Source organism: Melospiza melodia, chromosome 4, assembly GCF_035770615.1.
Source record: "Melospiza melodia melodia isolate bMelMel2 chromosome 4, bMelMel2.pri, whole genome shotgun sequence".
Taxonomy (NCBI): Eukaryota; Metazoa; Chordata; class Aves; order Passeriformes; family Passerellidae; genus Melospiza; species Melospiza melodia.
The window spans coordinates 72,155,948-72,183,375 of record NC_086197.1 but is presented as its reverse complement, the minus strand read 5'-3'; the positions used below and the strand labels follow the sequence as shown (position 1 = coordinate 72,183,375).

Genomic DNA, 27,428 nt, shown 5'->3' with positions numbered 1-27,428 from the left:
TTTACAAAATAAAATTAATTGGTACATCTCACTGAGATAATGATGATAGTGAATCGTTGATGAAGATATATGAGTTACATCAAGGCTAAATCCAATTCATTAGTCCTTCCTATATACTCATTATTACTGTCTTCCAACAGGTTATGCCACTGTTTTGAACATACCCTAATTTTCTCAATGTTTTCTGTAACTCGGTAGAGAATAGAGTTTATGGTAGAATTATTTTAATGTAACACAATGTTTCATTTACAGACAAGAATTTTAAATTAAAAGAAGACTTAAACAAAAACCTTATTTTACTTTCTGTAACAGATAATAACTGCAGCAATTCAGACAAGGATATATCCTCTTGAGGTTTTTATGGTGCTCACAACTCCATAGTGGGACTGCAGCATGGCGGCATAAAAGACTGCAAGACAATTAATTATAAAAAAGTAATTTTTTTCTCTTCTACACCACTTATCCTGCTTAATCATCCCAACTGGGAGATAAAAATAACCTCTTTCCTTTCAACCTATGAGGAAACTGAAGCATAAGAAAGAGTCGTGTTACCCTGTCAGGAAGTGTTAATGGAGAGATGGGAAGAGAGTCCTTCTGTCTTTGGCTTTATCTGACATCATGTACCTATGAAAAAGGCCACACTTGTTTTTTATTGGAAAGGAAAACCTATAACAAGCATTTTCCCGTGTTCACATTCTAAATACAAAAAAGCAAAATATTTTAAAAACTCAAATCCAGTCTTGTTTTAAAACTAGACTGAGGTTCTAAACTGTCTAATAGGCATAAGGAATTTTCATCTTTTAATATATTTGTCTAGAAAGGAGGTCAGAACTTCCAGTTATCCTCACTAAAAAATCAGGTTCTCCAAATTATTCAAATTTGAGATCTTTTTCTTCTTCAAATTTTATGCTCTAGGGTTTTTCCTGGTATTTTGAATGGAGAGTAACAAGCCATTTGGACAAGTTCAAAATAGAAATGTAAATTATTTCCTTACCTGTAATTTTATCTTCTCTATAAGAGTACCTGCTGTTCTGATAGTGCAGTACTGATGTGTTTTCTGCCTTTGTCCCAAGCTTCAGAGATTTCTCTGGTGATTTTTCCCCACTTCCTTACCAGCTTCCACTGCTGGCATTTTGAGGAAGTGCATTCACATTTGTCTCCAGGAATACTGCCATAGCTGAGGGAATATAAGATAACTAAAACACAAGTTAGAAAACAACAGAACCAATATCCAGGAGGAAAAAATTATTTAAAAACAATGAATCAGTCATGAACTTGAATCCCTTTGATCATTCTCCTTTCTCTTTTCATCCATTTAGAATTTCCACATGAAGAAAAGACTTTTCTGTGCTTGGAGAAATTTTGGCTTAAAAAATAGGTACTGACGGAGTAGTGGGTACCATTTCAGAGAATATAAAATTAATTTCAGGAATCCTAATTTTAACCTTCTCCTGTATGAGTACCCATCATGCCATTAGTCCAATACAGATAAGAAAGACAAGAAAAAGAAGAAAGGTGGCAGATCTGGAAGATTTCAGAAAAATCTTTGATATCTTTTCTCAAGTCCTAGTAGAACTGTGAAAAAGGAAGACATGGGTTTTCACCCAGAGGCTGAACAATAAGAAGGATTTCTCATTGCCCAGGAAAACAACACATAAAGCCTCTTTCACTAAGACATAGTCAAGATTATGGTTTCTGATTCCCAATAATTGTAGTCATCTTGGTCAAAGATGAACAGAACAAGTGCTGTCACTTTAATAAGTAAATGTTTTTTTGCTTGAGCATTATGGAGATATACAGGTGAAAGTTACAACACCTTATAACATCTCTGCACTCAGGATCATCTGGATATTATTTTTGAACTTCACAGTGAACAGAAAATAAGTATTCTGTCAAAGCTAAAAATGAATTTAATTTAAAGTGTCTTGCTTATAGAACATGTCCAGTTGTCTTCATATATGCATTTTCTCATTATCTTATCTAAATAGATTGTGACCTAAGACAAAGTATGAATGAATCAAAGTAGCTAATTGCAATTAGACTCTGGAATTCTAAAATCTCATGTAATGAAGGAAAGACCAAAAGTCTCAGAAGGGGTTGTTGCCTTCAAATTTCAGGAATGTAAGTACCAATAATGTGCTTTAAGGTTGTGAGAAAGAAAAAGGATTCTGGCAATTTCCCCATTGACCTTTGAAAAAGTGATTTGCTTTCCAAGAAATAGGCTTCAAATTTGTCAAGTTGAATTCTAGAATAAAGTCTCCTGCTCCCTTTTTATTCTTCATGAATGAGGAATAAAAATTATTAGCAAGTGGAATTGGAGTGATGCCTTGAAGACGAGAAATTTACATTTTCCAGGGTGACTCTGAAAAGGTGACAAGGAATCAGGACAGAGAGATGTCAAATTTCTAGAACAACTAATCTGATTATGGAGTGCATTTTCCTGAATTAGAAACAGCATGAGCAGAGACACAGTCCTTTGGTCTTCCTTTGGCAGGAACATGGTTCTAAGCCACAAAGTTTGAACTCAGGATGAAGAAACAAGTTCTTCTGGCTGGCATCAGTAATTTATCTTACGACATTCTTCAATCTGAAGTGACAAAACTGCAGCTCTATTAAAATTCTCAGATCTATTACTACTGAATTTGTAGATGCACGTTGATTTGACACAATGCTTTGTTTCCTTGAGAACCCATTCTTCTTCATAAACTGGAGACAAACTTTGGTTGGTCTTGCCAACATAATTTTACAGGTTTCATCATACAAATAAGCCCTGGAGGATGGGATCTTTTTTAGCTTCAGAATCTGCACTTCAGAGTTCTATGGCATTTATCATTGCAGATATGGAAGGTGATGGATGATAATCAGGACTGTAAGATCTAAGAAGGGATCATCTGTATATTTTAATAATGCAGCAGAAGAAAGCTGAGAGTCCATTTTATAGAACATGAAAAGTCCTTTGGAGTATTTTCTCTATACACAGCAGTAATGTCTTTCCTGAAATTGACTTGGTGTTCACCAGGGTGATAGAAAAGTAAACTACAAGTCATAAAAAAATGTGCAATTTTGAAATTCTCATGGAAATTAACTCTATGTTGGTTGCTTTCTTTATTAATTTAGCCATAGGCAGCAATTTTCCACTTATTCTTGTCTGAGTTTTTTCTTTGTTTAGAAGAGTTTTCACAAAGGATAAGACTATCTTCATTATTCTTAGGAAGAAATATTTAAGATTTACAACCATGCTCACTTTGCTATGCGATGGAATAATGGCTGAGTAATCTGATTTCAATTGGTTTGAGAGCTGTTCACTCCTCCAACTCTGTGACTCTGTAGGCTCAGAATGCTCTGTATGTCTGATTCCCCACTTCATAACGACTATAGTTCATTTCCTTCCCTATAAGAAGGCAGAAAAGCAGAGCTGCACCAAGGGGGTGTTTCTGATGTTTTCTATAATTAGTCCTAATGAGTAAGGAAATATCTCAAGAAAACTATGTTGTTTTGAAGAAATGAAAACATTACCTTTTGAACAATGGAGGGCCAGCCTCATACATTTCCGCAGCTTAGAAGTGATGTAGAGTTTGTGAAGCCTGAGCCAAATACCCAGGGAAAGAGGAACAAATTCTGTCTGAAGCTATTTAGGCAGCAGATCATGTGAGGTTTCAGAATATCCTGGTCTCTCTGACCAGGAATATATCATTTCTGACTTTCAGAAATTATCCAAAGAAGCCCCTACAGGCTAAAAAGGAGGGCGAGACAAGAAAGAAGCACTAGTCTTAAAGCATGCCAGCATGACTCACATGATACTGGCATTTGAATATCATCTCGTACAGTAATTTCTGAGATATTAGAACCTGACAAAAATTTTCCAAGAAAATTTAAAAGGACTACTAGATATTCAAAGAGCCCTTTTTGCACAGCTGTGAATGGCAAAGAGACTGGCAGAATGAAGCTGCAAATGGAAGTAGAAACATCTTTGATTTTGGTGTCAGGACATTGGAAAAGTGGAAATTCATGGGGTGAATGAAATGAAGAAAACCAGTCATTCACAAACGGCCTTAAGTACTTGCTCTTATTTTCCATCACAGAGGCAGAAAATTTTTTTTCAGACATGAGGTCAATATCTCAAACATGCCAGCAAAGGACAAAGCAGAAGAATAAAAAAGTAAATCACAAGTTGAATCTTCTGGGACAAAGGCAGAAAACATCTTGGCTGGACAGATTAATTGGAGAATTTGCACATGGAAAGAAGTAATGGTTGCAAAAATCACTGGTTAGTAATTAATGACATTCAGTTGAAATCTAATTGCATTTTTCTTTAAATAGTGAATAGTTTGCTTTGATTGCAGAGAAATTCTGTCAATGTTCAGGTTCTGGAGAAGCTAAAATGGTGCCTTACAATGCATTCTAGCTGCAATCTTACCTTCAGGAAAACTACTCCCTGACAAAAATGCATAAACTACAGCATATACTACTATGCAGTGGGTGTGATGAAGGGATTGCAAAACATTTCATTTTTCGTTATTTCTACAATGTGTCTACACACAAAAAAAAAATTATATTGCCTCCTATGAGTAGCTTGAGACCATACTCAGTGCATTCACAGGGAGATATAGCAAGGCAATTTATAATCAGGCTCCATCTTTTCAAAAGATCTGTACCTGTGAATATTGCCTTTAATCCATTCTCTCTTTTGATGTTACTCACTTTCATTCTTCATTTCAGTATCCATAGGACTCAAACTCAGAACAGAACTAAACAAAATTTGAAACTGAAAATGTCTTGGGATTTGAATGCTTGGGTTATCCTCACTTGCCCGACAAGCTTTACTGACCTTTCAGTCTATTACTTTGCTCATTGCATTTCACACCACAACACTTCTTCCTTTAATCCTTTATTCCATAATTGCTCTTTTGCAGATATTTCAGAGTACATTTGCTTCTGGAGAAAGGACCATGACATGTCTAGATTTCTGTGACCACAAAGGAACACGAGCAAGGCCTAGACTCCTGCCAAATGGAGACTCACAATTCTACTTAGGGTAGAACTAGGCACACCAACTTCACACTAAAGAGGCAAATTTGGTACATAAAAGCTATTTTTAGGAAAATCAGTAAATTGCATAGCCCTGAATACTGATGACTCCTTTTAACATGTGTTGGCTGGCATGATAACTATTTCCATCAAAATGTCCACGTGTCCCAAAAGATTAGTGTTTAGGTGCCCTACAAAAAATACAAAGCTTCAAAAGCAAAGAACTGCCATGCTAGATCAAAACAATAATTACTGATTAATACAAAAGTCCAGTTTGACCCTAGAAAATGTCATCCTATTTACATTACCAGCTTATTCATCCCCTAAAACTTGTATTTATTCTTAGAAAATATGTGCATACCACTTATTGCTATTTTAATGACAGATTAGATACAGTGGTCTCTGAGTTAGCAAAGAGAAACATGCTGAGACAGCTGCAAATTTCTCCTAGTGACAGATTAGCCAAAGGCATGGAAAGAGATACCATAGCAACAAAGAGGCTGTCACAAGTGCAATCACTCTTTTCCATGGGTAATATTTTGCTACAGTTTGTGCACTCACTTATATTGTAATCACATCATTTTTATGAACCTCCAGGTATTGCTGGTCACTGTATATATGTACATTATTCCAATAAATCTTCATTATAAATTAAAGTAGGCACCGAGGAGTCTATACAGAGGCTCTGAAGTGAGGCAGAGGAGCAAAGTAGTTTTACAGTGAGGTGGTTTCTTCAATGATAAAACCCCTTACATAATAGTAGAAAAAGTGCTTCCTGTACCTGACACATGGCAGATCATTCATCTATCCTACAATTATTTCACATTTCTCAGTGGTCAAATATTTTTATGTCTTGTAAGTTAGCAGCATTTTTACTCTGTAAAACATGTCATGTGAGAAATACACTGCTCTCTTAGCAGTCACTGAGCACAACTACCATACATTCTGCCTACCAGAAACATCCTGGAATAGCCTATACATTGTATTTAGATTATGAATTTCTGCTTTTTCTAACTCCATATCATTATTACTGCTGTTTCTGAAAAACCTGGAGGAGGAAGAGGAACAAAAACATGAAGGAAGAAGCTACCACATTTTTAACTTTGGCAGAAAAAACAGTAACACTTAAAGAACCTATGGATCTGTTGCTTTTCTGAACTACAGACCAACATCTAACATTGCTGCATTGCTAACTCCAGGTAAGGCTCAGTTACAAGAAAAATGCCATTCTCCTTTCATATCCAGGGACACATTTTAGCTCTCTTGTAATTATTATTATTATTATTATTATTATTATTATTATTATTATTATTATTATTATTATTATTATTATTATTATTATTATGTCTTACTCAAGCAGCACTTATGACAGCACTGATAGCAGTTGAGTCACCACTTTATGCTGCCTCTTGATACTGGGAATCTGAGTAGCCCACCAAAATGTAAAGGTACCAAACAAGCGTCCTTCCATTCCTCATGCTGAAAGGGTTATGAACAGCATACTTCATAAATTGAAACATAAATAAAATTACTGTCTCCCCTTTCATCAGCTGTAATTAGTTTAGAAACAACTCAGCATCTGCAAGTGAGAAAGAGGTGATAGAGTAAAAATGTAAGCAGTATTTATAAATAGCAACAAAACTGCATTGATTGAGAGCAGTGGGATGCATATACTGATCACAATTTGGCTTCAAATGAAGCCAGTTGGTGTGTTCAGACAGTAAATTTTCTATTTCTATTTTTCCAAGAATCTTATTCAATTTTGAGTTTCCTTTAAATTCTGGAAGCCATAATGTAAAATTAGATAAATTGGAATATTTCAAATAACTGAGTTCGGGCTCTCTCCTATAATGTTTTTGAAGGTATAGATGCTCTCAGTATGAGTATGGATTTCTCAGCATTCTGGCAATATTTCTGTTCTTTTCACACTAGTCATCTGTCTCTGCTATTGATTTGGAATGCAGATTTGGATTTGGAATGTAGATAAATATACTCACTATGGATTTATTTTTGGATCTGTAATATTTCTCTTTTATTTCTCTCTGCCCTTGTAATATTTATTTTATTTTATTGCAGTACTCTATTTCTGCTATTGGTTTGGCATATAGTTACATAGTAATATACTAGCTATTGATTTCTTTCTGTTCTGCAGTTTGCTTTCCTTCACATTCCAGTTCCTTCAGCCCTTCTTAAAAGTGTAGGTGCTCAGCTATTCCAGAAGCTGAATGCTCATTTCCAAACCACAGCCCTTTATAACCTGGCTGAAAATACTTCTTACCCTGTGTTTATAGGAAAACATTACTCACTTTCAATTTCTAGAAATTTTCAGGGGTTAATAATCAATATAGACTATGTATCTGATTTTTCCATTGTTGTTAATTTATATTAGTATTAACATTACACCAACAATTCTAAAACAGGCACTGTTGCCAATTTTTAGTGTATAGTAGATACTGGACATGTTGCTCATCATAGTATGAGTCACAAATTTAGCTCACAGCTGTGTACCTTCAGAATATGAGCATTTTTAAAACTTATATTATATTATATTATATTATATTATATTATATTATATTATATTATATTATATTATATTATATTATATTATATTATATTATATTATATTGCATTTGACAGGGGTCAAAGTCCAAATCTTCCCAAACTGACAAAGAATGAATGGGCCTTTATGGTCATTTTCCTGCTGAAGACCACATCAAAGTGACTAAATTATCTAAGCTAGCTGCTTCTTATTCAACATTAAATTTCTAAACATTAGCAGCTAAGTTAGTCATGTTAGTTTTCCTCTAGATTATTTGAGAAACATAAGCACCTCCAGAAGACAATTTATCAGACTTATAACAAAATCAACCGTCCTCTGGAACTGAACAATTCTATCTAAAAGTAAAAAGACAGTCTAGAGCTTGGGCTAGTTATCTCACTCTAGAGAGTCCTAACCCAAGCAAAGTCCAGTAAATTCTACCCCACATAATTTAACCACAGTTTAATGCTAAACTATGCCTCATTCCACAGGCAGTTCTACCAAATAAAACTAAAAGACTGAGGACAAGGTACCATTTAATTACCATGTAATGGTTTGACACTGCACCAGGAAGGGCTTGGACTGAACGCCAGGAAGTTTTTCTTGACCAAGATGATTGTCAAACATTGGAAGAGGATTCCTAGAGAGGTGTCCAAGCCTATCAGTGTTTCAGAGACATTTAGATAATGTTATGATTTACATGTTTTAATTTGGTCAGCCCTGAATTGTTAAGGTAGCCAGATGTGATGACCGGTGTATGCCCCTTTCAACTGAAATAGCTTATTTTTTCATATATTTTTTCTCATGAAATATACCATTGCATACTTTTCTATATGTTCATAAAATATCAGCCCAGGAACACTCTCCCACTGCCTGGAGCAAGTACACACTTCTTCAGTCACGTCCCACTTCCAGAATCTCAAGATGAGACCCAGGATACACCACTTTACCTTGCCCTTTTTCTCTAAATTCTGCAGGAAAGGCACACAGGTTAATGAGCTGCCCAGGAGCCATGACATCTTCCAAGCTAGTCCCAGGGTGGTTGCCTGGAGAACTGGCGACTACTGGGGCACTTTATGCAAACCCTGCCTGTATCACAAAGGTAGCAGGCAATGTACTCTTTTTAAAAGTACAAATAAAGCCTGGCATCTAGATCTGCCCAGGGAAAAGCCCTATCCAGAGAGAGACCTCTGATGTGGAATATACCCTATAACGAAGAGAAATATTTAATTGTTTCGCTTCAGCTTTTATCCGACTGCAAAATGTTAGTTCTCACTCTTTGTAAAGAGCTTGTCTGTTTGATATAAAATCAGAGAATTTTTAGAATGTCATTCTCAGTTTTATACGTAATAACAGTATATTTTTCAGCTGATGGGAAAATTACTTTTTTTAATACAGACCCTTTCCTGTATTGCAAGAAGAGAAAGGAAACACAACAAAAAGAAAGAAACAAGAAGGAGAACTTCTGGAATTAGAATAATTCTATTAGAAAGAGTATATAGAAGAAAGAGTACTGCAAATGTAAAAAAAAAAAAAGGATTTTTCACTTTTTTGAAACTCTTTTCTCATCATTTAGAGAGGGCAATGTGACAAAATTTTTTGTGTTTATGTATCAAAAATTGAGACTTGCCATGTGGGGGAAAAATGCAATAGTTTCCTTTCACAACAGTTTCTTAGCCTGGAGGAGAATGCCCAAGCGTCCCTGGTAAAATTGCAGCTATGCTCATAATCCTCTCATAATTCTCCTAATGTATTCATGAACATACTCTTTTGTTGTGGTATTATGACTGGGAACACAAGCCCATATTTCTTTATATGATGTCGAAAAATTTACTGATTTACCTAAGTTGTCAGTGTCTTTTTCTCCCTCCCTTCCTCTCCTGCAGGCTACATAGACCCAAAATAGTCAGTACTCATCTTATTCATACACATTTTTCCCCATATTCAGTTCTTTTCTATGGTTAATTTTTAATATCAACCTTTTCCCTCTAATATGTAAACAGATTAGGAAAATAATACCCAAGTTTGTATTCTAAAGGTAAATAATTTCCAAATTTGATTTCTTAACATTTGAATTCTGAGTACTTCTAATTCATTATTCTTGTATGACCTTATTAGATCTATATAACTGAACAAAATGCAAAACCTCAAGTAGACCACATTTTTAAAAATCAATTAGTTTTCTGCCATTTTTTATCTGGCCTTTTTAGCTTAGTGACTAATACCATAACTATTAGGAAGTCAGTATCATAATTTTTTACAATAGTGAGATTATATAAGCAGAGGTGGACATTCAAAATACCTCCTTCCTCCACTGTTTTTATTTCTAACATAGAGGTTAACTATAAATAACTCGTGATGTGGAAATGTAGGTGCTAGTTTTCAATTTGGTATCCTGTAGAAGACAGTACTTCAGCAGGTAATTAGGTCAGGATTTTTGCACATGAAGAAGGCAAACTTACAGAAAATGTTTGGAGGTGAAGATAAACTCTTTTTTTTTTTTGCCTTTCAGGAAAGGCTTGAGACGATTTTTCTGTAATTTACTTAAATCACCCAAGCTATTTAGTTCCCTTTGTTTCTTTACGCTTTTACATTACACATGATAATCACATATAGGTTATTTCATTTGACAATCAGAAACTTATTATTCATTACTTCTTAATATTGGCTCTCTGTACAGTTATTTTTTATTTTTCTCAAAAGAAAAGAGGGAGAATTTTGGAAAAAAAAAAGCAATTTAGAATTTTTTCCTTTTATTTATATAGACCTTGGGGAGCAGAAAGAGGAGCTACAAAAATATGGTAGTGACTACGTGTAAGGGAAAAGTACTTGCCATTTGATAATAGGCTACTCTGTTAACACAAAGAACCACACATATTTCCAATAGCAATATGTATTTTACTGGCCATCGGAATGATGTCTCTTAAAATCACAGGTCACTGATTCTGAAAGAGAGACCTCCATTCACCTGTCACTGACCTGGTTTCAATGACTTAGGTCAACTTGCAGTCAGAATTTGAATTAAAGTTTGCTATTGTCTCAGAATAGCCTTGCAGCTCTGTGGGAAATGAAAGGAAAAGGAGGAAAACATAGAGCATGTGGACAAGCAGAACAAACAGGGGGGATTTAATGTGACTAGTATTTCCCTTTCACTGGTGCTAGGTCTGTAAGCAGGCTATGGTGGCCATCGAACTGAATCACTTTATGATAGCACATATAGAAAAGGACTGGCTTTTCCAAAGCATCATTATGGAAGAGGTATGAAATGAGTCCTGAGGATTGCCCCCACCATGGACGACAAGAAAATTCCAGCTGCTGCAAAGACACAGACCTAAAAGTCTAATAACAACAAAGGCATAAGCTCCTGGGGACAGGAGCCTTGGGCTTCTTTCAATCCCTAACAGCAGAAGAACTTCATCACCTCAATCAATGCAGAGAAACCTATCTGACAAACTTTGAAGAAGAAATCTCATCAAAGAAATCATAATTGATTTTCCCCTTTTTGTGACCTCTTTTTTTCCAGCAGAAATATAATTCAGGTCCACATTTTTACTTAGAATTCGTTAAACTCTCTCAGTACATATAAAATGGCAAGTATTCTGTAACACTAATACTGTGATGTAGTAGTAACCAGGAAAAATTTCAAAACACACACATTTCTATTTCTATTTCTATTTCTATTTCTATTTCTATTTCTATTTCTATTTCTATTTCTATTTCTATTTCTATTTCTATTTCTATTTCTATTTCTATTTCTATTTCTATTTCTATTTCTATTTCTTTCTATTTCTATTTCTGCTTATGCTTATGCTTATGCTTATGTATTTCTATATTTATATCTTTGTATTTTTATATATTTATATATTTCTATATTTATATATTTATATATAAATATATTTATATATTTATATATTTATATATTTATATATTTATATTTCTTTAACATCAATCTGGTTCCTTTTTTATTATATTCTATATGCAAATATATTTTACGTGCATATAATCAGATTTGCATTGGCATTTATACAGTTAAGTGTGGGCAGCATTCCAGCAAGGTTGTTTTCAGAAGAAAAACATGTAAAAGTGTAATCAGGAAGGGAACTTTAAAGCAAACATTTGGGAAGCATCCTTCCTTCAAAGAATGTCAAAATGTTTTGGAGACTTATAAATACAGAAACTGAGACATATAGAGTTCTCTGTGGAACAGAAGAAATATAATTCAGTCAGTACCTGCTGTATTTCACCACATCCAATGTGTACCAGAAATTTAGTGCCTATGTAAGGAATATTTCAGTAAAATTACATAGATACTCAAACACCTGTTTAGAGTAAACACCAATCTAGCATATTATGGCCTGACACTACAAACTACTAAATACACAAAAGAAAAATCAGTCATGAGTACATGTCCTGGGGTGCAGGGAGGAAGGTGTTTATACTTAAACACATGCATATGTCTTCAGAGTACATTTTCATTTTTGTATGTTGATGAAGAATTGTGTTGTCCCTGACAAGATACAATGCCCTAGTTTTAGGAAGTTTGTGCGTTTAATGCTTATCTGAAAAATTTGTTTTTCTTCTGTTTCTGTTATCCACTAAAATGCAACGTTGACAGCATGTATACTTTTTTGTCAGACATTGTATATGACCTTTAAATACATTTCTGTTAATATAAATTTTAACCAATAATATGAAAAAGTGTCAAGTGGAGGAAAGGAACGCCCTGAAACTCTGTCAAAATTTTTTAGCAAATCACAGTTATACAAGATGGAAAGAACCAGATCATCCTGTAATGACACCTCAAATGCTTACCATGCTCAGTGGTTTCTATGTAGAAATGTTGTAATTCCATGCAACTGAAAAAAATGCTGGTTTGAAGCATTTATCCTTTGAATGAAGAGGTTAGAAAAGTGTACAGACACAGTGCAACTGATTTCAGAGAGAAATACGTATTAGATTATAATGCATTTCATCTTTACTGTTAGTTGAAGGGATCAACTCTACTATCTCCAGTGCTTACCTGAGAAGGTCTGGCACACAGCTTACTATGTTCAAACAATTGAAAAGTATGCTGAGAAAAGTGAGGGACCAGGAAGTCCAATCCCAGTATAACTCTCTTCCCATGCTTCTTTAGTCTTCTCAACTTAGGTCTTCTTTGTGCACCCAATTTCCTGTGCACCTTTCTTTTTTTTACTTGTTGGTAACATGTCAGGTTGGTATCATACCTACCCTAGTTGTTTTCACTTTATTCCCAGAGGAACAGCTCCATCCCTTACGATCTGGAAGAACTTTACATTCCTCCCCTTCAAGACATGGTTGCATGTGGCACCACCATTTCTGCTCCACTATCGAAGCTACAAAAAAAAACAAATGTATTTGCATTTTGTGGAAATGGACACTTTAAGATGTCATTACGCTGCAACATTTCATTTATTTTCCAGGAAAATATGAGAAACAGGCTGACTGACAGCCAGTCTGTGATTTTCAGCCACCTCAGAACCTTCAGAAGAAATTAGGTTTCCAATTTGCAAAAGGTGCTACGTGCTTCAAAGTCAATCTCTTCACAGCATTTCTTCCCAACTTCATTTTTATCTTGCTCAGCCAGATTTCAAAGTTTTAAGTAGAATCTCATCTTTTGCTTGGTCTAGAATATAGCCTAGCATAGCTTGATTAAATTTATTCCCCAATGATGCCATATTTACAGCCAACAACATATCAACATTAAAGAGATCATGTAAAGGGTGAATCCTGTCACTCTTTCAGAGAAAGAGACGTGAAAAATCATCTAGTATTTTCCCAAATAAAACATATGAGCCTATACCAGAATTGCTAAGACACTAATATTGCACTGTGAATAGGAATAACGGTGTAGGTCTAAAAAGATTAAAAACCAGACAGAACAGTGTTCTGTTTGTTTGCTTGTTTCTTTCCTGTGAGATAAATATATATAAAGATGTAATACTGTAGTACATGAAAATTATATGCTTATGTCGGTTTTGCATAAATACTTTTAATTAAGTGAATTTCATACAATTCCAAAAGTCCTCTTTTTAGTTAGATCAAATTTAGCCTCTCAAGAGGCCTCTTTCTCTGGCATAATAATTTTGTTTAGCATTTCCACAGAGCAATAGCAAATAATTAATTTTTCCATCTTTCTCCCATTCACCTTGGACACTCCCTTCAAAATGCAGAAGATTTCCTACTTAAATAGTTAACTGTAATGGAGTGGGTCTCATTAATGACCTTAAGCCAGCAAAACTCCCAGGAACACAAAGAAAGGAAGCAATAGAAGGAGTCGCACCATCAACACAAGAAGGAGCTGCCCGGGTGGTACCTGCTACCTGCCCAGGGAAGCAGGAACACTTCACTGTCTGTGATCTTTCTTCTATCTTATTCTTATTGCAGCATCTGTGAAGCGCCACCACTTCACAGGTCCCAGTTTTAACATGGTGAGCTGTGAAAATAAGAAGATGAACAATTTGATATCTTCGAGAAGTAATATCATATTGTTTCATTTGGACTTTTTTAATTAGAAATGCATTAAACTTGGCTCTGTAAGGCAATCTGCCACACATGAAATGAGAGTTGTGATGTAATTACCACTGGAATGGAGAGTTGATCTCTTTTCCAAAAACAGTGTAACTATTTCAGGCAGAAAATACTGGCTAAAGAAGAATAGTTGGACAAGGCTCCATATGGGCCTGTACCAATGAAGCGGGAAGCAGAAACATAAAACTAATCTAGAAACTACATTAATTCCTGCACTCACATAAACAGCTGTGTACATCTACCAATATTATTTTTTCTTTTTCCCTATGGCAGAAACTTTAAAATGAAAGTATATCAATGCTAAAATACCCATACATGCATATATTTTCTCAATCCATGTCTCCAGACTTTATGCCCAGAAGAGACTTGACATGGTACTCCAAAACCTTCCTACAGGCAGACAGAGAACAGGATACAGGGAAAACACTCAAACAAAACCCAGAAATAAAATCTACTAAGGAATCACACTTTAAATTTTTCTGCCTGGCACTGCAAAGTCAGTTTGGGAACATGGGGACCCAAATCTTTCAAACAAAGAAGGCAACAGGACAATCCTCATTATTCCATATCTGTACCTATCACTTCCATTCATGCTGCTCTAACTGAGTCCAATAAGAGGAGCAATCTGGTAAGAGGAGAGCTACCAAAACACCCTTTCTGGTTCAGCAGCCAGTTACCAAAGGATCTGGAGTTTGGAAAATGTTTTAACTGAACTTTCAGCAGTTGCTTATACAAGGCCAGATATTCCTGAGGGTAGCTCATTACCATCAGAAGAAAGAGAGAAAAAAATCTGAACTTTAGCTGATATTGACCTACAACCTTGGTATGGGCGGAATACTAATTATGTGAAGCAATATGTGTCCCTTAGTTCTGCAGCTATTTAAATTTTTGTGTGCTTTATGCAAAGCTTGTATACTGAATACTTCAGCAATCTTTAATATCACTAATGTCAAACAATAAACAAGAGCCTCTACAAGGAAAAAGCCCTAAGAACAGGAGACCAACACTGATGTCTACATTCACCCCATTGTTATTTCACAGTGTCAGCTCCTAAAAGGCCTGAGGAAGGAACAAAACTTGATGTAGGCTACGGACCCGTGAATTTCCTAGAGGCAAAACCCACAGATAACAATTACACTCTGGGTCTTCATCAAAAAACATAAACTGCTAAACATTTCATTGGGGAATTATGCATTTTTCAGTATAACAAATTCCAGTGAACATTCTGTGGTCTTTGTCATCACTCAGTGTATTGTACCATGTCAGGTTTGATTATACTCAACCACATCACGCTGTGCTACAGCTGAAATTATATAACACAATGCAAGCAATTGACCCATGATCCTTCATATTTTTATATGCTGAAATGTTACATTTAAATCAAAAATCTAGGAGGAAAAAAATCTCTTTATACACAAACACTGATTTTCTTCACTTTATAACTGTAATTTTTAATTCAATAGAGGATAAGGAAAGTAATTCCTACTATCTGTCTGAACTTTGCAATCTCTGTGATTTTATACCTTTAATGACATTGAGCAAATATTTTTACAGCTACTAGCACCAGCTGCCCTAAAAATTACTTTTAATTCTTTTCCAAACAATTCCACTGGTATATATGACAATAAAGCAATTTAAATAAATACATTCATTTTTTTCTTAATAAAATGCTTTTAAACTTCTTTATTTGTGAATAAGAAAAAAAAATTATCCTAGGATATACTGGGCATGTATAATATATAGTAGAACAAACATATCCCACTTTTTCAGATTCACATTAGCTTTAATTTTGATAGCAATTACATATCTTATATCCACTTATCCGAACACTAAATTCACTAAATTTCATTTTATGAAAGGTACATAAAAAACCCTAGACACTGAATCTACAAAAGAAAGTCAATTTAGTGGTAGGATAAGAACTTCAAACCGCTTACTTTTTTCACTAAATTAGTTTTAATTTGTATTCTGTATATCACTCATCCTGAAATTTTGTGTCCTCACTCTCTTTTCATATAACTTTATACTGCTTTACTGTGTCTACACATTCACTGTAATACAACCACTAAGGGAAAAAAAAGTACCATGTACAAAATTAGCTATCAGGAATGGAAACCAGTCAAAAGAGATATTGTAAAATTTTGTGAGGGAAATTTTCACACAGGGACAAAAATTTTGAATGCCTCCTTTGTAGTAATAAGCATTGTAAGACTTCTGGACAAGGAGTGCAATGAAATGAAGCATTCATATTCATGTACAATAAAGAAAAGCATTTCAAAGGGTCAAAATACATATGAAAAATGGAAGAGAACAAAAAATAACCACATACTATCAATATTATTTGGAAGATCTTTAATAAAGATGCTTTGAAATTTTCTGGATATAAAGCAAAAGCATCTTAGAAAAATATACAAAGATATTTCAAACATTGAGAAATCTTAGCTAACCATCCTCTAGTTTCTATTTGCCATCTAGAAAATGCCATGAAAATTCCTTGAGAGGAAAAGTAGGGATTTCAGGTCCTTATGCTATCAAATAACTAAGTTCCAGTGCAGCAAGTACAGGTTCTGTCACATCCATGTGAAATTAAAGCTTCTATACAGTAGATAAAGAATTCCCCACAATCTAAAACAAATTAACCTCATTAAGCCACTGGATCATTCCACAAAAGGAGGATAATACTTTGGGTGATTCACATTTTGGTTTTGTTTCTTTTCATCCTAGCACAGATTTCAGAGTAGGCTGCTTGCTTTGCAGAAATTGTTTGAAGAACCGAATGTCATTTCTGTAATCCCACAGAAATTAGTTATTCAAAACCGCTGCAAAAGTATTCCACTTGATGCTAATGCAAGCAGTGTGGAGAGGGACTGAAGAAAAAGACTCTGAGATCTTTATGTGTACAGGTTGCAAAGTTTTCCTAATGATTGTACATAACATAACATACATATAAATTATGTTCCAGAAGATCTAACAGTGTATCATGAGATTGGGGCTTGGAAAACAGGAATAACCCTATCTGACCATTAATGGCATATGCTGTAATTAACCTGCCACTTTTACAGACTTTTTTCTTGTAGAGAAATCATCAATACCTATCTCATAAATCAGAACTAGAAACTTCAGTGATCAGTATCATGTTCCGGGAAAAAATATAACTAAACAACTACTAGTCTTCATTTTAGATAAAACTTTTCTTTTTCCTTCATGGTAGGAAGAAACCTTTATATTTCTTTCCTTCAGGTGAATAAAATTTCAGTTACAATGGCAAAGTGCATCTCACTCTAAGTTATGACCCTTACTCCTCTACTTCTGTGGGAAGATTACCCCAGGGAATCTCTCTACATTGCTATTCTGTAATTCAACTCAAAAATATGAATGTAAGGTATTTAGTGTAGGAATGCGAACCTAGCATTAAATCAAGAAAATCTTCTGAATAGCAGAATTCATCATGATCACCTTTCCTAGTCTCAACACTTAAACATTGATGTTCATTTCTGTCACCCATCTGCTCAGCCATTTGCATCTTTTCTTTCCTGCAAGTTGCACAGATCATGTATCAACACATACACTGGCCATTAACAAAGAAGAAGAAATCATGTTGCCAAGAACTAAAAAAAATGAAGTCACAGCTTTATTATGTTTCTATCTTCAAGATCCCCATCATTGCAGTAGGCACATATAAATAGCAGGGGAAAAATCAAAAAGGCCCTATTGTATGCTCTCTGCAAAGACAGCAGCACAGCTGGGTGATACAGTTAAATCCATCTAAGAGCTACTGGAAGCAAAAGATCCCTTGTGTCTTGTCCAGCATTCTTTCATCTGCTGCTTGCATGAACACTGTCATTCGATAGTGAAGATGGTAAGCCAGCGATTTGGACTGGAAGAAAAATTTCCCTTCTTTTAGGGTTAGTTCTCAACCAGTTTAGCTCCTACAATGAGGTGCAGAGACCACTGAGAAGCATTTCCAGCCAAAGGGAAGAGGAAGGAGATGGCAACCACAGATACCTGATTAACTCCTGCAGAAACCAGTTCCTATATCAGCTTGCAGGAACTGCAGCTCTGCAATCTTACATGAAATAAATGTATCTTATTTCATTCTATTCCAGGTAATTTTTCGGAGGTCACAGGAGTATTTAAAATCTGCAAACTTTATTTGTTTCAGTCTATGCTATAGGTGAGAAAAGAAGCATTAACAATAAATAGAAAAATGGAAATTGCATTTAGCCATGATTCTCAATCCACATTGCATCTAATGTTTTATACACTTTAGACTTTTTGTCATCTTGGATATGATCAGGAAGATTTTCCATATGAAGTACTACAGTAACCCAGTCTTTCAAAGTAGGTACATATGCACCTTTTATTCATGTAAAGCATATCCACATTAATGATTATCATGGAATGACTCTTTTAAATTATCATCTGTAAGGAAAAATAGACAGTATTTCAGGATATTGTCAACTTACTTCATCCATTTTCCTAAGTGATTAGTCACTATTCTGTACCACAATATTCAAACAAATGAGTGATTGCATGTTATTGGTAAAATAAATAAAATTAGTGGTGATAATATACCACTTTTCCAGAATGGGCTCTAGATCACTGCCCTACTATTAAATGAACAGAGATAAGAAAGAGGGTTTTCTTGTTCACATAGTTTGTTTGCTTTGTTCATACTGATTGACAAGGAAAACAAATGTAGGTTATTTTTCTGCTACACTTCAGCAATTTCAGTATGTCATATCAGTCTAAATGTGTCACTGTAGAGAGGAAGGATACAAACAAACTTGCAAAATCTCCTGCGCACACACAAAACACACACTCTCACACAATATTGTTGCATTTTTTCAATATTTTAATAAGTGTTGGTAGCTGCCATTTCTAAGCAATCAAAATTTTGTATAACCATTGCCAAGTCAGGATTTCCATCTAACTTGCTCTTTAAATGTCAGAATAAGATGTATGAAAACAAATACACTATCTAATTTCTTCATTCAATTAATTTTAACATTCTGCAATATTTTCTATAATATCCATGTAACAGCTGTTAGGGAAAACCTTGAACATAGTTTATTTCTACCCTACCAGCCACGGTTCTGACATTACCGCAGTTCTGTGATATGAGGACACAAGAAATGTGACACTTTTTGTTAGGGATGAAATCTTTGATTTGACCAGCCATTAGTGCAGCTGGGAAAAAAAGCAGCCAAGATTTTGGGAACACAAGCTTCAGCTTTCTTTTGTGAACACAAAACAAAGCACAACTCCATTTCAGCTCCATTTCATGGGCTGAAGAGAGAACTGGCAGCACAGACATTGGGAAAAGACGCCTAACTCCCAAAGCAGCACTGGTAGATGTACATCAGCAGCAATCTTAGTGAACATTACCTCTAAAGATCAAATTCAAAACCCTTTGAACTCAATGTTTTTGGTTTGATAGGTGGTTTTTGGACCAGAATATCAATGACAGAGTAATTTATTTTTTTCCATTAAAGGTGACATCTGGATTTGCAACTGAAATATTTATTCTGATGATTGAATTTGCAGCACCTCTTGCAATGATTGAACAAATGATGATATATAGTCTAGACATGCAAACTGTGGTGAATTAAGATTATTAAATGAAACAAAATCAAAGAAAATTGTATCCACAAGGGTTTTCTTTTAAATTTTATTTTGCACATATTTAATTGGTCTGAAAATCTTATGATATTTTTTAAATTGGGAAAATTATCAAAAACAAAGCTTTTTTTTATTTTTTAAAAACTTCCTTGGTGTTCTTCTTTTTCTTTGCTTTTTTTTTTTTTCCTTGTTTGGCCAGGGAACAGAAAAATCAATTACAGACACAGCAGCAATTCCTGTGTCCTCAGTGGTGACAATGAGGCATGACACAGTTGTGGTGCATCTCAGGAAAGGCATTCACGTTGCTTTATTTTCAGATGACATGCGGGGTTGTACTATAGTAACAGCAGGACAAAAATGCTAATTTTTTGCTATCCTATTCTACACTATCACAGAATCATAGAATGGGTAAGGTTGGAAGGGACCACAGTGGGGCTCTGTCCTTTTGGCAGCCTCCCTCCGGATACTTATGTACATCGTGTCTATACAAGCTGTCAGGAGCCAGCTGTGTTTCCTTGAGGCCAACAAGGCCAATGGCATCCTGGGGTGCATTGCCAGGCCAAGGGAGGTGATCCTGATCCTCTGCTCCACCCCAGTGAGGCACATCTGGAGTGCTGTGCCCAGCTCTGGGCTCCTCAGTGCAAGAGAGACATGGAGTGGATCATACAAAGATGAATAAGGAACTGGAGCATCTCTCTTGCAAGAAAAAGCTGGAGGAGCTGAACCTGTTCAGCTTTGAGAAGAGGCACTGAGAGGCAATTCTCATCAGTGTATATATTATATATTCCCATACAATTATTTCTGAAAACCCTACAAACACACCTTATGACAGGTCCTATTTACTGTATTCACGTTCCCATGCTTTGTACCTCAGCTACAGTTCTTAAAATCCCTTGTTCACTTTGGGCACTGAAAATTCCAGGCAGAGTGTGCTCTACTTAGACCAGTGGAGAATCAATTTTAGGTTAAAAGTACAGCATTGTTTTTCATTTCTCTTTTACTCTGATGTCTCTAGCACCTTGGGAGAGGTTTTCAGGTGAATTGCTAAAAACACCAGAGATGATTGCTTGGAATATTTTGCAGTGCCACTTGTAGGCAACACACACAGAGAAAATACTGCTAACTGCAGCTCCTCCCAGGCTTCTTGGATTCGACATGATTTTTTCTCTCCTGAGAGAATCATTTTAAAATAACAAGAGTCATTCTTGGTAAGTGTTTATTCTGCAGATGCTGGCCCAGCTCCTCTACCCCTCAATTAACCCAATTAGTCCACTTGGGTGAAGGAGGATGAGCAGAGTTCATATGACAATGCTATGCACACAGCATCTCCAGTAGCCTTTAAAACCTGAACTAATGAATGGTTTGCCACAGTCACACTGCCAAGCATAATCTTCTGCACGGTGCCAAAGAAAAATCTCATCCATCACTTTGTCTGCCAGCCGTCATTTACAGCCATCTGTATGGGAAGACATCTTCCCTTTTGGAAAAACATCAAGGAAAAACTACAATATAAGCATTCCCTTGAGAAGAGCTCACTAATGAATCTGTGAGATTTAGCCTCAGATATTCCCATAGCAAAATCTATGCACTGGAATGGACTGCTGAGATAGCTCCACTACAAGAAGAAAAGACTTACTGGAATAAAGTAGCAAGCTGGCATAGTCCCAGCTGTTCTCATAAACAAAAACTACAGATGGAGCACTTCATGTAGCATCTCTTGGACCTGGAGAGCCCACAGCCATCTCCCAGCCTTTCTGAGGCTAATTGTATTCAGTCAGTTCTCTGGCAGGAGTGAGCCAGTCTTAAACAATCTTACCTCCTCTCTTTCAGAAAAGTCAGTACCTTTTTATGGCAATGGCTACAAATTATTACTTCATACCAAGGTTTTAGCCAAAGAAATAGGAATTCAAAACACAACCGATTTTCAGGTACCCTGAAGAATAATTTCCTCTTTTCCATATAACCCCCACTCAGCCTAGAGTGCTGCCCTCCCTAGGACCAACTTTTTAATTTTGAAATTGGGTAATCTCTAGGTTCACAAAACCACAAAGCATTCAGAGACAAGATCACAAGTAGCAATCATTTGGGGGGTTTCCAGCTCTGTACATGTCCACCCACTGGAAGAGGAGCAGAAGAAGCTTCTGCACGTTATCCCAGTCCTCACCTCAGGATGGGCTCCCTGACTGCAGCCTGCCTGCTGTGTCCTACCCCACCTCCCACTGCAGGTGCAGGCAGGAGCTGCTCCACCACAGCCACCCCATTTGCCAGGCTGTGGATGAGAGGATGATGACAGCAGCAAAGGCTGCATGTTTCTTTATGGGACAGAAATGCAGCCACTTTGCTTTTTGCAGAGGAGATGCTTCCCACATTTCTTCTCCAGCAGCTGGGAGCTGACACAATCTGTGAGAAAGTTTGTGTAGTACTGGTAGAAAAACACTCAGGGCGAGGTGCAGTTTATAAATACTACAAGTCAAAAGCCCAAGTATCTCTGAGGTTGTTATCAAACATGTTAAGCAAACGATATATTAAAGTGTGCAGACATTTTGCAAATTACCAGGCTGATGCTTGAGATTACTAATTATATGATTTCACAGAGAAAAAAGACTAATCCAGCTTTCAGGCACTCAAAAGAACATTTGGCACAAAGACTTTTTATTCTCTCATACTCTCTCTTTGGGCCTTCTGCCAAATATCTCGACTCAGCAAGAAGCAGTAGCACATGTCTCAGTGCAGCCTTCAGCCTTTGGCAGAAACCAAAAACCCCCACATTTTCTCCTCAGCCTCAGAGAGTCAGAAGCTGGTCATTTACACAGTTATGGGGAATATATTTCCTGTTCCCCTAGATGACTCTCATCATTGATTTTCTTTTCTTTCTAGCTGACCCAAATGGTCACATTGTATAGATGACAAATTAACATGTTCTCAGGGATACATCAGGAAGAAAAAAAAAATTGTGTTTCTACTCCCTGTATTTGCATAACCCTCCGGCACAATATCTTCACTCTAAGTAGTGCCTTAAGAAAAATATTGTGTGTGGAAGTTTCTATGGAACAGGATTAGTGCAAAAAGGTGGAGAGGTGTATTCAGCAGTGCTTTTGAACTGCCTGCTTGCAGCCTTTTCATCCTTATTAAAAAGTATCTCAAGCACTTAGAGGTGCCTCTACGGAGACAGCAGACAAAGCCCAGGGAAGGGGAAATATGATTTCCCCAAAGAAAGGCGCAGCTGTGTCTTTGCATTATAGTTCCATTGCAACACACATCTAACTGCTCATGTGTGATCCTTCTTCTGCAATTAAGATCTTCATTTATTAAGGTCCAGAAGCTACTTTCACAGAATCTTAAAATTGCCTGGGTTGAAAGGGACCTTAAAGATCATTTAGTTCCAACCTCTCTGCTGTGGACAGAGACACCTTCTCCTAGAGTAGGTTGCTCAGAGTTCCATCCAATCCTTAAACATTTCCACAGATGGGGCACCCACAGCTTCTCAGCGCATCACCCTCATGGTAAAGAATATTTTCTCAATATCTAACCTAAATCTATTCTATTTCAGTTTGAAGCTCTCTCTCACTTGAAAAAAGACCTTCTCCACTTTTCTTGTAGTTAAAAGACCTCAGTTTTAAGATGGTCAATTCATATTTAAACATGTCAACAAGAGTTTCATTATCAAAGTATTCATGTTCTATTTCACTTTTCTTTTCAAAAAATTATGCTTAGCACCCTTTATTCAGCCTATGCTAAGACTTTTCAAGCTTTGAAAAGCAAGTCCCCCAAATTTATGTTGAAAATCTAATAAATCCTATCAAATAAAGAAGAGTAAAGAGAAAGCCATGATTTCCAAGTTAGGCAGGCCAGTTTTTTTTTTTTTCTTGATGGCAAGCATGAACATCACTTGTTTAATATCTGTACTGAGGATCTATCAATCTGATAAAACTTGCTATAACAGAAGCACTCCAGGATTTTAATGATGACCTGATAGAAACCAGATAGTGAAGTCAAGGTAAAGTTCTGAAAATTCTACAAATGTAAAGATTCCCATTGTGCAAAATCTTTCCAAAGATGATAATCAGAATACTGAGTCACTCACAATCCCTCTTCTATTCAGAAAGGTATTTATATACAGCTCTGCACTCACTATTTGCATGAAAACATACCACAAGGCACTGAAAATACCTTTTAACACTTGAATGTTGTATACATTCATCACACAAATATGTGATGAAATTTAACATAGTATCTATAAAAAGCATTTATTTTTTTAATTCCACCTTTTAAAAGCTCTGGAAGATTTTTGCTCGCTTGTTTGCCTTGATCATTATCTCTTTGGCTCATTTTATTTTACACATAGTTTTAGATGTTGTGTTAAAATTTTTTGGTTTGTTGTTTGGCTTGATTTTGTTTTTCTTCACCTTATCTATTTTCATGACTGGATAGAATGCATTAATTTAAATTTTCTTTAATTCTCTAATGTATTTTTATAATACATTGCATTCCAGCTTGCAGCTCTGTAATGCACTTTTGCTTAATCAGTCAGCTAAAGAAAATTATCAAATACAGTTTGGAATATTCCTCCCACAAACCATAGGCACATATATGCACATTCACCTTCCTGACAACTATATAACTGCTTCTTTATTTTTTCCTTTTTCCTTTTTTACACCCCCGCCTGCCAGGACTTCACAACCGTCCTTCAGACTCCTCCATATGCGTTAAGAGAAACTCCATGGGATGTCCCAGTGCACAGTTCACTGTCTGAAAGAGAGATCTTAATTTTAAGTTTCAGCTTGCTTCTTTAGAGCCCCAGGCAAGCTCTTTGAAGTGTAGAGTCAGGAGGGAAACTTAACTCAGGCCTTTAGAAAAAAACTGCTAACGAGGCACATGTCTAGTACTGTGAAATGCCTGCCTTTGGAGTGATCTCCCCTGCTACAACCTTCCCTCTACATTGTTGATTCCATATAAATAGCAAGTCTCTGAGCCATGGGTATGATTAATCAATAAGGATCTAGACAGAGTCTATGAATTGAAACTGGATGGTCTGGGAAGACACTGGCTATTCTTCAAGACAGAGGAAAAAAAAAACCACATTCCAACAAGCCAAGTAAAAGAGGAGAAACTGCCAGGAGGGCCATTCAGAGTAGTTCTATGAAGAATATTTTTGCCCAAGGATTCCCAGTAGACAGTACTTTCAGACATGTCTTCTTGTTGAAAACATACCTTTTAAGATGCTCCTCGCAGACTCCCTGGCATTTGTTTCTGAAGGAACTCTTGTTAACAGAGGCTGTTGATAGGAAACATACACACCACCCTCATAGCTACCCAAAGTCAGAAGCTGCAAAAATATCACAGAACCCAGAACTCCAGAAGTGTGTTTTTTAACAACTATATGTAACAAAAGCAGCTGAAATAATTCACACCTTCAAAAAAACCTATTCAAAACAACAATATGAACCAAAAAAATCATAATTATTCAGGGATATTTTCAGACAATGAATATTTGGCTTCATGTTTGGCATCTTAATCCTGTATCTTTATGGAAGCTCATACATTGCACACAGGGATGTAAGAGGCCATACCAGGCCACCTCAGGATCCTTTTCCCTGCCTATCCACAAAATAATGTGGAGCTAGACCACTGCTGGGACACAAGTACAGAGCACAGCAGTTTGCTGGGCAGCTCTTGGACATGAGTTTTTTGGGACTGCACACCTGGAGCAAAATAAAAGCAAATTATTAGTAAACTAACTTTCTATTACCCCAGAGAAGTCAAGTCTTGTGCATTGAATATGAGACTCACAGACCAGCCAAGCAGCTCTGTCTCCTGCCATGGAGCAGAGAGAAGCCCATAGTGCTGGGCTGCTCCTGCTGAAAGGGCTGGTGAAGGGGCTGCTGCTCAAGGCAAGAATCCAAACAGGTCCAGCTCCCACAGCTCTGCCTTGGCCATGCTACCCAACACCCAGATCCATCATTCTCCCACAAGAGCCAGAGCATTGCTTCTGCAGGTGCCAGGAATGAGGCCCTGTTCAAGATGTTATGTCAGTGCCAGAGACTGGTCATGCCAAAGGGAGAGTCCAAAGAAGCATTCACAGCATTCACATCTTTCCCACCATTGTGAAAGTGCAAAGGCGGGAAAGGAGAGTGGTTGTCTCTCAGGGAGATATGAAATCTAAAACAAAAATAATTAATCCTTGAGTTTTAATGCAATTCTTGCAAATAAGAACTTGCAAGGAAGACAAACAGACAAATTACCTACTGCACATTATGGCATCCGCTACTGGCTTCATACATTTTTTATGAGTGCATATTCTTTGATCTTTTTGCTACTTTAATGTAGGAATTTCCTCACAGTGGTCAACATTAGAACCTCAAAACCTCAGACCTCATGTTGCACTGAAGTGTTTATTTTAGTGGAACAACTGAGAGATTGGGTCGCAGTTGTTATCTGTGGGCTGGTTTGCGTCTTTCAAAGTCCCAAGTGCAAAGCTGAATGCCACACACAATGCATTGTAGTGCAGTGTATTTGTCTGCCAGGGTCTAAAAATGTGTCAGAAATGACAGCAGACTGTTTATAAATATCCATAGGGCTGTGCCTCTTTCCAAGCTTAGATGAAACTGTAATGGGGAAATAACTGACTACCCACAATTCCTTACAAATATCTACACTGCCTCAAAACAAAATATTTTTACTGCTTTAGTTCTAAAATGCACACTAGAAAACATACATGACTGTTAAATAACTGTCCAGGTCCACAGCACTGATATGCTGTGAAGGGAGCCAAGTGTAATCTTCTTTAGCCTGTGGAAGACTGTCACAAAACTCGGAAAAAAATTGCCTTCCCCTTCAATTCACCACCTTAAAAGCTGAACAGCAAGGGGATACACCAGAGGATTTGACAAAATGCCATTCATGAGACACCTTGTCTGATCACACACACAAATCTAGCAGGAGTTTTATCTTTACAGGGCTCACAAGTCAGGGAAATCTTCAGAATAATCCTAGCACATATCCTTCAGGTACAACTGTAGTTAGCAGATCATTGTAAAACAAAATAAAAATATGAAGAAATCAGAAACTGAAGATGCAGCAGAATGAGCCAGCATTTCCCAACTCCAGTGGGAAATGTCTTGTTTTAACACCTAATTCTTTATGTGGAAGTGGTCTCTTGTCTAGGAATTCTATGTTGACTGGGCACCTATAATTTCTAAGGAAAAACAAAAAAGTAAACATGGGAACTGTGAATCTTTTATTTCACACACAACCACTCTGATATTTGTTTTGCTCTTCACTTGGATTCTTACTTTAATGAACATGGTGCATAACACAGATGTAATCTGGTAATTTCTGATCCTCTGCCTCATCTCTCCAAGGGAGCCACATGTTCATCCACCTTTCCTTTCTCATACAGTTGTTTCTAGAGTCCAGCAAGCAGCACACCAACTTCTATTACATTAATATACATCGTCATCTGATAGAACAGAAACCAAATTTCTGCAGTTCATGCATGGTTCAGAGTCCCAAAAGCAGTGCACAGCAGTGTCCATACCTGCAAACTGGAAACATTTGCTGGAATTTTGTCCCTGATTATTTTTTCTCAAGTACTGCACATAAGCATACTGAGATAAACACACATATAAAGGACATACCAAGGTCTCCAGGTAGAAGCATGTTTTAACTCCAATGTTTTAACATAGCAATG

General features: G+C 36.4%; 1 protein-coding gene across 4 annotated transcripts in view; it reads right to left on the bottom strand.

The window, feature by feature from the left end:
- Positions 1-27,428, bottom strand: part of TAFA2 (TAFA chemokine like family member 2) — a 189,052-nt gene that overhangs the window by 15,996 nt on the left and 145,628 nt on the right. For all 4 annotated transcript variants that reach the window (XR_010027604.1, XR_010027603.1, XR_010027605.1 and 1 more), the window contains 2 exons: positions 13,869-14,021; positions 12,797-12,921 (listed from right to left, as the gene is read on the bottom strand). Coding sequence is in view for 1 of the 4 variants with exons in the window: in XM_063155158.1 (XP_063011228.1) it covers positions 12,797-12,921; positions 13,869-14,021 (278 nt within the window). In the remaining 3 variants the exon portion in view is untranslated. The remainder of the gene's footprint in view (positions 1-12,796; positions 12,922-13,868; positions 14,022-27,428) is intronic.